General features: G+C 36.4%; 1 protein-coding gene across 3 annotated transcripts in view; it reads left to right on the plus strand.

Annotated features, from left to right (window-relative positions):
* LOC128243175 (uncharacterized) overlaps positions 1–11,953 on the plus strand; it is a 60,903-nt gene extending 48,950 nt beyond the window's left edge. For 2 of the 3 annotated variants that reach the window (XM_052960769.1, XM_052960771.1), the window contains 6 exons: positions 1,370–4,065; positions 5,067–5,204; positions 5,748–5,849; positions 6,055–6,155; positions 8,149–8,348; positions 8,940–11,953. In XM_052960769.1, coding sequence (XP_052816729.1) covers positions 1,370–4,065; positions 5,067–5,204; positions 5,748–5,849; positions 6,055–6,155; positions 8,149–8,348; positions 8,940–9,217 — 3,515 coding nt within the window. In that variant the 3' untranslated portion in view covers positions 9,218–11,953. The remainder of the gene's footprint in view (positions 1–1,369; positions 4,066–5,066; positions 5,205–5,747; positions 5,850–6,054; positions 6,156–8,148; positions 8,349–8,939) is intronic. The other variant, XM_052960770.1, reaches the window with a different exon arrangement.
* Positions 11,954–12,261: the final 308 nt, after the last annotated feature.

Consider the following 12,261-nt stretch of genomic DNA (forward strand, 5'->3'; position numbering starts at 1 on the left):
AGACAATCATGCTTGGAGAGGAGCTGGTAAGACCTGTTTAGAACCAGTTATATACCCATTATTCCCGCTAGACAATCACGCTTGGAGAGGAGCTGGTAAGACCTGTTTAGGCCCAGTTATATACCCATTATTCCCGCTAGACAATTATGCTTGGAGAGAGCTGGTAAGACCTGTTTAGGACCAGTTATATACCCATTATTCCTGCTAGACAATCATGCTTGGAGAGGAGCTGGTAAGACCTGTTTAGGACCAGTTATATACCCATTATCCCTGCCAGACAATCATGCTTGGAGAGGAGCTGGTAAGAGCTGTTTAGGACCAGTTATATACCCATTATTCCCGCTAGACAATTATGCTTGGAGAGAGCTGGTAAGACCTGTTTAGGACCAGCTATATACCCATTATTCCTGCTAGACAATCATGCTTGGAGAGGAGCTGGTAAGACCTGTTTAGGACCAGTTATATACCCATTATTCCCGCTAGACAATCACGCTTGGAGAGGAGCTGGTAAGACCTGTTTAGGCCCAGTTATATACCCATTATTCCCGCTAGACAATTATGCTTGGAGAGAGCTGGTAAGACCTGTTTAGAACCAGTTATATACCCATTATTCCTGCTAGACAATCATGCTTGGAGAGGAGCTGGTAAGACCTGTTTAGGACCAGTTATATACCCATTATTCCCGCTAGACAATCATGCTTGGAGAGGAGCTGGTAAGACCTGTTTAGGCCTCATTATGTCCCCATTATTCCCCCAGACAATCATGCCTGGAGAGGAGCTGGTAAAACCTGTTAATGACCAGTTATGTCTCTTTTAACCCTACCTGACAATTGCGCTTTGAGAGCAGCAGGTAAGACCTGTTTAGGCCCCATTATTCCCCCAGACTATCATGCATGGAGAGGAGCTGGTAAAACCTGTTTAGGACCAGTTATGTCTCTGTTAACCCCACCTGACTATCGCACAATGAGAGCAGCTGGTAAGACCTGTTTAGGCCCAGTTATTCCTGCCAGACAATTATGCTTAGAGATCTGTAAGGTCCAATTGTGGCCACATTATACCCCCGGAAGATTGCACCTGGATCTAAGCTTAAGCTGTGTGAAACAGTATAAACGTAAATATATATTTAAGAACATGGAAGAAAGCTGGTAAGATGATGGTACATTTGTCCACCTCTCATCCAATAGGTCTTGAGCACATACTGTTGGCATCTTTAAGACAAACAGCCATGTTGTTTCAAGAAATCCTCAAGATTTTCTATTATTCGAAGATCTATGACTGGCGTGATTTAGTTACAAGTATGGAGTACAAGGTTCAGTTTTGAAGTATTTATTTAGTTTTTTTTGTACTGTAATTTTTCATGTCATTTCAGTGGCGAAGGATCTCATTCAGCATAGCCCTAGTCAGCAGTCTCTACACAGACGGCACACCATCGGGTCATGTGACACGAAGAACGGCCAAAAGGTATCTGCACCGTCCCAGCATGCATCAGTTGCAGAGGAAGACGAGGAGGAAGAAACTGTCACTTCTAGCGGTTTTAATCGTGACAGTGCATGCCGGAGACCATCGAGATCTAAACTTGTGTCGTACCGCCAAAAACACTCGGGAGACAGGCTTCAATCTAGTGAAGACTGTCAACCACATGTATCGGCACATTCTTGCACAAAATCTCGACACAAATCTCATTTAATGCATGCAGGCCATAGTGTTCTGTCAAAATCGCATGGCAACCTGATTGATGGATCTGTAACGGTGCACGATGATATGCATGGTATGTTGTACAGTGAACCTTCACGTATATCCCGATCTGTCAGTGTTGCGGCCATTTCAGATCCGCACAGAAGTTACTCTCCTGCAGGCCATCCACCAAGATCTCAGTCACCCCACATGTCCTCAGGCAGGTCTGAGTCACCCGCCCGACGACTATCCCTGTCCCGATCACAGACATTTACATGTAGTATTCCTCGTAAATCCCGGTCTTGTCTACGTAATGAAACACACATAGCAACACGTTGTGATTCCCCTCAGACACGCTCCCTGAAACGCAATGATTCCTTCCCGCCACCAAGAAGTGAGAGCGAAACCAACTTGAGGGCTGAATCTCCCAGACGACATTCCATCCAGGTTGCGCAGACCCACAGTGTTGATAGCACTAAAGACACTAATATTCCCAGTGAACGTTCTCGTAGATATTCCACTCAAAATGTTGTCAAAGCTCGTCAGTCATGTGCTTCTAGTGAAAGTGTATGTACACAGTCAGTGCATGTCAGGGACAGTTCAAGTGAAGTATCATCCCAAAATCGGCACCAACATAGACACCGAAGACCACAATCCCATGCAGGGGTTGTTATTGATAGACCACACTCACATGCTGATGTTGTTAATGATAGACCACACTCTCATGCTGATGTTAACAAAGATAGACTACATTCGCATGCTGGTATTGTAAGTGATAGACCATTCGAGCATGCTGTTGTTGTAAGTGACCCTAAACCCAGTGTTGTGCATAATTCTCGTGCTCTTCCACGTGAACTCCATGCTCGCGTAAAACATATGCAAAGACATGCCAGCGTAGCAGGCGATGCTAGTACTGCACGGGCAAAGCATGTTCGTCGTGATCCCAAACATAGTAAACTTGCATGGTCGGAAACTGTTGATAATGATTCTAATAGTGATCACGAAGAAAAATTTAGATCTGAATTACATATTGGAGCTACAAAAAATATTGAGAAAACAAAAAATGATTCAAGTAAAATGTCTACAGCTGTTTCTGTAAATAAGTCTGAAAGCAAGGATGAAAGTAGGTCAGTTAAAGAAAGTAGGCCAGTAATAGAAAGTAAGTCGGTAACGGAAAGTAGGAAACCAGCTGTTTCTAAATTGCAGGAATCTCAGAGTGCCAAAGAGATAAGTTCTGAAGAAAAAGTGGAAAGTTCCGAAGAGAATTCTGTGCCAAAGTCCAGAATTGGTATCATACGAGCCAGGTCAAGGCCAGAAATCAGCAATACTAAGTCAAGACGTTTGTTGATAAAACAGGAAGAGGAGAAGTTTTTCAGAAAAATTGAAAGTGTAAGGAAAGGTGAAAAGACTGACTCTGCATTGTCTAGAACTGAGTCCCACAGAGAGCGGCCAGCCAGTGAGCTAGGTATGGCAAGGAGATCTGAGAGAGAGAGGCCAGCTACTGAACTGGACTTTAACAGGCAATCAAGAATGAGAGAACACATTATAAGAGCCAGATCTGGTCAAAGAGCTCCCATAATTTCAAGACATTCTACAGGGGAGCTGCAAACTATGAAAGATGGTGTAAAAGCTGCTTCTGAAAGACAAAGTGGTGTTGTTGATAGAGTTGAAGGTGATAAAGATATGGCCAAAAAGACTGTCAGGCTTTCTAGACAGTCTGCTATCAGAACGGAGAGGTCGGATATACGTTTGAAAATTCCTACAAAGCCAGTTTCTGATGAGTCAGATTCGGAAGCAAAACCAAAGGAAACAAGGCTTAGAAGAGTAGGTGTTGTAGCTAAGACAGACTCTATGAGTGATGAAAATAATTCAAATTCCGAGCCACAACATTCCCAAGTCAAAGAAACATTGCCAAAACAAACTGTACCAAAGAATGATGTAGAGGAAAGCCAAAAAGACAACGCAGCAAAGGAAAGAGTCAGATCTGCTGCCAGGCATGAATTCAAGCAAGTTAGGAGAGTAATCCGCTCAAGTTCAGAAGTGAGACTGAGGCCAGAAGTTAAACCTTTGAAAGGCTCACATAACTTGCCAGTTGACCTCGAAAACCACCATTTAAATGAAATTCCAAACCAGCTTGTCATAATTCCACCCCCTGAATTCCGCGACCCAGTCGATGCACATCACTCGGGCTCTAACAACACAATTAATGGTGTTGAAACAACAGACGGTGTGCAACATGAGCCCTGTGAGATTCCGGAAGTGATTAAGACCAGCAAGGCAGAGTTTAAGGTTGCGGACCTGCTGCATGTAAGTTGGGGGCTTGGCTCCTCCCCCGACCTCGATACTAACACCCCTCCCTCCTCCAGCTCTCTCTTCAGCATTCCAGCGTCTGTGAGTATCATCAGCTTTTCCTACATTAGACTGGAGAAAATAATTTCTAGATTCTTATACCTTTCCGCATATGTAAAAAAAAACAGGTTCAACTGTTTTGAGATTTTATGGTTTTTAAAAATCAGCCTCCGCGAAATTTGTCAAAACATCACCAAAATTGATATATATCACCTATATTATTTTCAAACATCCGAATGAGAATCTTAAAACTATTTTCTCTGGTCTTTACTTTCCATGAATCTTGTTTCAATAAGCAGAAATGAATTTTCTAGTGAATGTACACATGTAGGTCGATTTCAAAAGTTTTGAAATTTTTAATTTCATTTATTAAAGCATTTTTGTCTGCTTTATGAATAAAAAAGAAGTGTAAATATAGCTGATATAAGATTCATTCGGAAAATGTTACATACATGTATATAAAAAAATTATATATGGAGTTATTTTCTTTAGTTAGTTTCAAATTTCATCTTTTTCTGTACCACAGACCTAGTATTTTCTTGGCACAGTGTGTTCTGTCTGTATTAGAGAAAGATTTGTTTAATTCTTTTTTCTTGGTAAAAGGGGCTATGGCAGTTGTACATGTATATCCCTAAAATATCACACCTCATTTGACATTCTGTACCTATTAATATTATTTCATGTGCATTTTGTTGCATTCCTTCAGTTTGTTTTCTGTAATGTATAGTTTATTTTAGTTTTAGTTACTTGCAGAAGTGTTTTTTTCATTAAATATAGTTTGATTAAGTAATGAAATATTGGTCAATATTGTGTAGATTTGAGCATGTACTTTTAAATGTAAATAATATATAGCAGTTTTGAGTTGATTGATTAAAAGTTGTACTGTATTCTCAATTTTTTGTTGAAACTTATTTCTTTTGTTTACATAACCCTACTAAGCTCAACTTTACTTTGTTGAGCTTAAACTTAACAACTTAAGCTCAAAATCCAATTATTTTATGGAAATGACATTTTGAGTAACCTCCCCTCTCCCCGTTTTCTAGCACAAATGGCAGAACCCTATTGAGTGCCTGTCCTTGACCCTAGAGGAGGTCACACACATACGGACGGTACTCACACGTGCAGAGCTCGAATCCCTCATCCCCGACCACGACCTCTATACACAGGTTGCCAAGGGAAAGGTATGCTTGCATTGACTTTACTTTTGTGCTTGTACTTCATATAGATTATAATGTGTACAAAGATTTAAGGATGAAATGTAAATGGCCTACATTTACTATCAATTCACTATTTAATGCATGTTTTGGTAGTAATAATTAACAGTTTGTGTATTCTTTGGCATCTTCAGCACTTAGCTGATTAACATATAAGCAAAAATTAAAAACTTTTATTCTCCTACATTTGTATACAAAGTTGAGACTTAAATTTCATTTAAGCATTTACTTTCAACTATTTACAGATTTGTGAGATTACAAGAATACTGTTGTTTGAATACCTTATTTGAATTTTATTTCTTGAAAACATATGCATAATAGCTTCATGTCATGATAGAAACATATATGGTGGTTAGAGTCTATGAGTTAAATGGAAGATAACCTAACTTGAAAGCAGAGTCACAGGGTCAATCCAGTGACATTCATGTAAAGTTGTAAATTGTTGGCTTGATATTCAATAATTCATTTACTTTTGCAGCCTAAATAAGCAATGATTCTGTTGCATTGCAGCTGTGTTTCACGTGTAAGAAGACCAAGTTTACAATATTCGGCCAGTGGGGGACAAAGTGCAAGTTCTGTGGACGCACCATCTGTAACTACTGTCTTAGAAAGGTAACACCTAGACAGTAGATTTGTGCACAATATATTTTAAAACTAAAGTATGTAAACTGTTAGATGTGTAATTCAAACCCAGTCATCTCTGAAACAAAACCTACATGAGTATATTCGGAAAAAATAATTTCAGTTTTAATTTTTACTCGGTTGGTCCTTACATGATTTTATGATATCTGTACCAAACTGTACCAAACTATTTCAGATGAATGTACCCACTGAGCATTTTGAGAAGATCCCTGTGTACACACTAAGCCCGGTGCCCTTGAGCCCAGAAGTGCTAGAGGCTCTCAAGGTCTATGAAAGGTCAGGTTTAGTCTGAACACATTCATTACAGCTTGATTGGCTTCTTACAGGATCACTCACATTTTCTGCTCTTTGTTTAAGAATAAGACAGTTAAGGTATTGCCATAGTCTGTGTTTTAAGGAATGAATTGCGGGATTGATGTCATTATCGGGGTACGAATGCATTTGGGCTGGTCAAAGTGTGTGGAGTCCATAGGACTCCAAGCGTTCTTTGACCAGCCAAATTGCGTTCATATCCCCGATAATGACATCAATCCCGCAATTCATTACTTATATTTACACCAATAGTTCATTATTTTATTCAAGAATTGTTAAAAAAATGCTTTATTTCATTTAAGAAAACCTTTCAGTAATCCTTTCTTTAATACCCATCCTGTAAATAGAATGACCCGACTGTAACCAGAAACGTTTTATCAATTGACATCACAATAAAGCAGGAAAAGATAAACCACTTGAAATCACTTAAAAACGTAAAATTGAAACACTTACGGCAACGATACATTTAACAAATCGTAATTTAACACTAAAATGTTAATGTATATTTTACGGCACCTGCTGACACAATACAAACAATAACAAGATAAAAAATGTTCATGTATATTGTTATGTGATGAATTGCGATCAGAACATATCCGAAGATGTTGCGTTCATCGATTGATTAACACAATTGCCGAAAGGCAGTTCATTTAGGGAATGGAAGTTGAGGTGTAAATATAAAACCATAAACCATAAACTTGATGATCATAATGCCAAAGACAAAACACCCAAGTAAAGTAGGTCCATTAACTCCCCATTTTTTTTTTTTTGAGTTGTGCCCCTTATTTAACTAACCAACTATAAACAACCGCTGGCGTTTTCTCCATATCACTCTTGTTTGTTGCACTAGTCAGGAGCATGGCCAGGCAAAATTTGGATGTAACAGACCAGCTACAGAGTCAAGGATCTTACTGCCTTTGTCCAGCCATTTCCAACAGTTTTTGCGATTTTAGTCATAATTTTCCTTCTACTGCGTTTTGTTATACATAAAAAACATTTCATAATCCTGCATAGCCAATAATCACTTTAAAATCAAGCCAGACTGCAAATTAAAAAAAAAGCCAAGTCACAAGTGAATGATAAAGAAACGTTGTTTTTTTGTGAAATATCACCAAACAGTCTTTACTAAAAATAGTAAGACCTTGAGTGGTTTAAACACTGAAGACTGTTTAAGTGGAGATATTAATTTATGACTTGAATAAGAAATCAGGGCATATTCTTTTATGTTGAGATATGATCTGTTTTTAAAACATTTCTTTGTATTTTTGTATGCAGGGTTATTTTTAAAGATATTAATTTATGCATGTAATTGATAACAAACCTTCATATAATTTATTCATAACTTGAATTCATATTAAGCATTGTCATCTACATGTTGTAAACATATATAAGATTTAGTGTAAAAAATTCTGTAATGGCACAATGGCTCATGATGATTATGTAAATTTGACTTCAGGTAGAGCATTTAAGTAAAAGATAAATTTCCATTGGTGTTATGCTCATGTCTTAGCCAATGGGATCGCTGGACACATTCTGCTTTAATTAGTTAGAAAGTCTCTGACAAAAACAAGTCCATATTTCCATTTTGCCATTAATTGGTTATATTATGTGTTTTTTAACGGTTCACTCACTTATTCTAGTATAAGGACATTCCCCTCAACACTAAGGAAGATATGTGTGCAGCTAATTCTGATTTTATGTTAATAGCACTATTGAAAATTGAATTCTTTCAGACTTTGATTTACAAAATAATGTTGAATATCTGCCAGTTTCAAAATGTTGTTTGTAAAACTAGTCAATTTCAAATGTTGCCAAGCTTGAAATAATTCAAAATTGAACCTTCAATGATACTTACCATTGAATCAAGTATTCTGTTTTCATTTCACACAAATTGTTTGCTTTCAAAATTCAGACATTTAAAAATTCAATAGTTTTTCAAGTGTCGTTCATCTTGCAGTACTGGCTCAGTTCCTCACAGCCCCGTCCAGACTAGAAAGACAAGTGCTGTTGAACGACCTCCCAGCAGGGGCCCTGAGGATGACGTTACTACCCCAGGGGCAGAGGGGGAGGACCGCCCTGCCCGTAGGAGGAGTCTACAGAGGTCACACACCATTGGGGTCGGCTCTAGACCCCCGCCAAATAGGGCGTTACTGAAAGGTGGGTGGCAGGATGTTGACAGACCACATAAAGTATATAAACCTTGGCAATAGCTAAGAAAGAATCTAAGATATAATTTGCATGGAACTTATTATTCTGGTCAACAATGCTGATATGTTTATAGATGTATACATGCAGTAATTCCATTTCTCTGGATAATTTATTTGTAGAGGTAAACATCTTTGTACAATGTAAGTGGGTAAAAGGAATCCACTTGCTACCTTCTCTTAAAAACCTAAATAAAATTGAGCTGCATAAACATTTATCAAGCAGAATGGGCAAGGCACTAACGTATTTCATGTAAAAATGTTGCAGAAGACCACAATTAAGAATTTATTTGTTTGGCCTTCAAAGACCCACATTTTGAGGGCAGGGTAGTAGTTTTGTGTGTGTGTGTGTGTGTGTGTGTGTGTGTGTGTGTCTTTTACTTTCTTGCCAATGAAAAAAGAAATAAAGAATGATGACCACTACAAAGGCTGAAAAACCTTTGGGTCACAGGTATACCGGTATTTGTGTGTCCGTCTGCTAAGGCCAGACAAACTATCTATTGTTGCTAAGGTGAATAAATTTTCTGTATTTTCTTTATACCAGGCCCTCAGATGAGTATATGCTGTGATTGCAAGTCAATGATCATGGAGATAATTCGTGCCAGTCGATCGTCCGTCTCCCTCCTCACGGGAAAGTCAGGGAGCCAGGAGTCAAGTCCAGATACACCCTCTAGGTCCCAGACCCCTTCTAGCGAGCTCCAGGGCGGGGTCTCACGTCCCCGTAGATTGGAGTTGGAGGAACGCCCACGGCCTCGGTCCATGTTGGCTACTTTGAACTTCAAGTCATTTAATTTATCATCTAAGTTTGGTAGTGAAGCATAATTTAGGTGGTTGAACTGAGAATATTTATAGGCAGAAGTGAAACATTAGATAAAAATGATGTTATATAATTTTATGGCTGTTTGTCTGCATAATTTCTTATGGTTGCCATCAAATCGATAACATTTACATCGGAAAATTGTGTGAAGAAACTTGGGTATAATTTTGTCAAGAAACCAAGGAGCAAGCAGAGTCCTAGGAGATATTTTCAACAGTAGTACTGCAATGTTTTAAATCCTTCCGAGGTGCAAAATTGATCCTTGGAGTATTAAAAAACGGCCCCCATGATTATGTTACTCTTCTTGATTCTTGATTGAACAAAAATATAATTAAAAAATATCTTTATTTTGACATCAAAATTATAATGGAAGAAGTGATATTTATTTCTGTCCAAGTTTGTTTGAAATGTCAAAAATAGAGATAGTATTTTGCAATGATATTATGAGATTTACAAATTAAAGATTAACTCATTTGTATTTATTTCATCAACTTTTTGTATTTTAAACAGAATAGCATGGCTGTAATGCAATGTTTTTCATGTATTATTCAAGCTTGCAAAAATCCATGTGTATGATAGTTAACGCATGGTCTCATTTTTACATAGTGATTACTATTGGAATCATTAATACATGTACATACCATGTGTATGATAATTAATGCATGGTCTCATTTTTACATAGTGATTGCTATTGGAATCATTAATACATGTACATACTATGTGCATGTTTATTGTTAATTTGCTAAAATGCAATTAATTTGTCTCATATATGTCTTTTTGACACTTTTTCAGTTTAAATGCTCTTAAACTCCTCAATTAATAAATGTATATACATTGTAAGTATATAGCATTAAGTGTGAGTTGTTTTGTAAATATAAATTCTATTGTGATATTTTACCAAATGTTACTATGTTAAATTGTACAAAATGCATATATATTATGCAAGAGATATTTATTTTTTTGCCTGCTTTTAAAATAACTCTTATATACACTTTCCTATTTTTACTCATTAAATTACCCTGTCACAGTTAATACTTTGAGTTGAAGGTGTACTTTTACCTCAAATTTAAAGTGTTCTAACTTTTTCTTTCACTGATTTCACCATATCTAAAGGTTGATCGATTACCATCCTGCTAACGAATATACAAAAGCATTTTTTTAAGTTTTAAACTTAATAAAATATATTCCACATTCTCAACAATTATTTTAGTAAAAAAATATTGTAATAAGTTTTGTGACTTTATTTCTCATGGTTACCATGGTATTTAACTGAATCAAAGAGAGGAATTCTTTGTCTCAGTGTAAGATAGCAATATATTTAACCAAGCACCAAAAGCTATATTTAACAAGTGGCTTTGCCATGAGTAAGAAAATTAAATATATTGTAATTTTACACTCAGGCAAACACTTTTTCTTTTTATTCCTTGCTTAAGATTTATCAAAAAATAATTACCGTAATTGATATTTAATTGAACTATCGTGAAATAGCTGCAAATGACAAAATTTATTTTACTTCTGCTCTGTGTGTATTACATTCACTTTTACAGTTAAGCGGGCTCAAATGAGAGAAACAGTGAAATTTGCTTTAGTTTTATATTACGCACTGTTTCATACTACTAGTTAATCAGGATATATTTCACTGTTATTTTTCAATCAACCATCAGAAATCATCAAATACTTATTATTACAACTCATTACAGCCAAAACAATGTATGTTCCTTCTGATCCTTAAATATGTAACCATTTAAGAAAGTTCTCCTGTATATTGTTTATCTGTTTGTAAGATCAATAGAAATATTGTATTAATAACCTTTTCATGAGCTGTCATAACAAATCTCTTTTTTTTTGCATTTTGCAATAATACTTCTGCAATTGGCCACATATACATTTATGTTATACACATATACAGATGTATGTTTCTTACAAACACACGTGTTCTTTCTGAATCAGTGCCACTCATGTCTTCAACTGAATGCATTTGTGATTTATATGTGTATTATGATCAACCAATCAAAATTAAATACTATTCTATACATTACTGCAATCATTAAAAGTCAGGACTTACAAAGAAATGTTTGTTAAGGGTAGCCCTACCTTACCTAACAAAGCCGCAGACCCCAGTGATTATATTCAATTTCTGATTTTCAACCAGACTATGATGCATATATTCTCCTGAAATAATGACTAGATACATTATTTTGTCTTCAAATTCGAGATAGTTTTGTGTTTTTATTATCTATAAACTGCTGGTGGCCAAACATGCAAGCTATCACGGTTTGACGATCTGAACATTAAGCATATTTCACCAACAAAAGTAATAAACAAATACCTACATGTACAAGCCGTACCTAATAATTATGGAGATGTTACCCTAAACAAACAATTTGTTTGATAGGCCTTTTGTATGGTTAAACTTCTTCTTTTGTATACAAATGGTTAAGTCCTTGGTTTGGTTACAGTTGGCCAGTTTTTTCATTGATTAGTCAATATTTATTCAAAATTAATATTAGCCAATCAAATCATTTAAATATGAAAATTATCCTTACAACTTATCCAAGTTTTATACAATTCGCTTCAAAATGCTTCTTGTATTTGTATCTGCTGTCTTTAGATCTGTGAAGACTTTACTTTGAACTTTTACCAATATTCTAATATATGCAATGTGTCACACATATGTGTCCTATGTTTAATGGTCTTTAAAGAAGGTCATAATGAATGATTAAATAAAAAGAGTAAATATGTCACTGGATTGTTTTGAGTTGTCCATTTTGTTTTCCTCCAGCGAACAAAAAGTTTTGGTAATGAGTTGGAGTTGTCTATCATTCCGTCCTTCCATCACATTTTTTTTCTGTCCAAACCAAATATGGTAAGGATTGGTCAGATTATGTTAAAACTTGGTCAGAATGATCCCCTTGATCAAACCTTGACAGCTTGTAAAAGTGGTTCACAAAGAGTAAAAACTAGGTCACTAGGTCGAATCTTAAAAAATCTTTGGAACAACTAGAGGCATTATATTTAGTATAATACTCATCAAACCTATTCAGAATGT

Source organism: Mya arenaria, chromosome 8 (genome assembly GCF_026914265.1).
Source record: "Mya arenaria isolate MELC-2E11 chromosome 8, ASM2691426v1".
Classification (NCBI taxonomy): Eukaryota; Metazoa; Mollusca; class Bivalvia; order Myida; family Myidae; genus Mya; species Mya arenaria.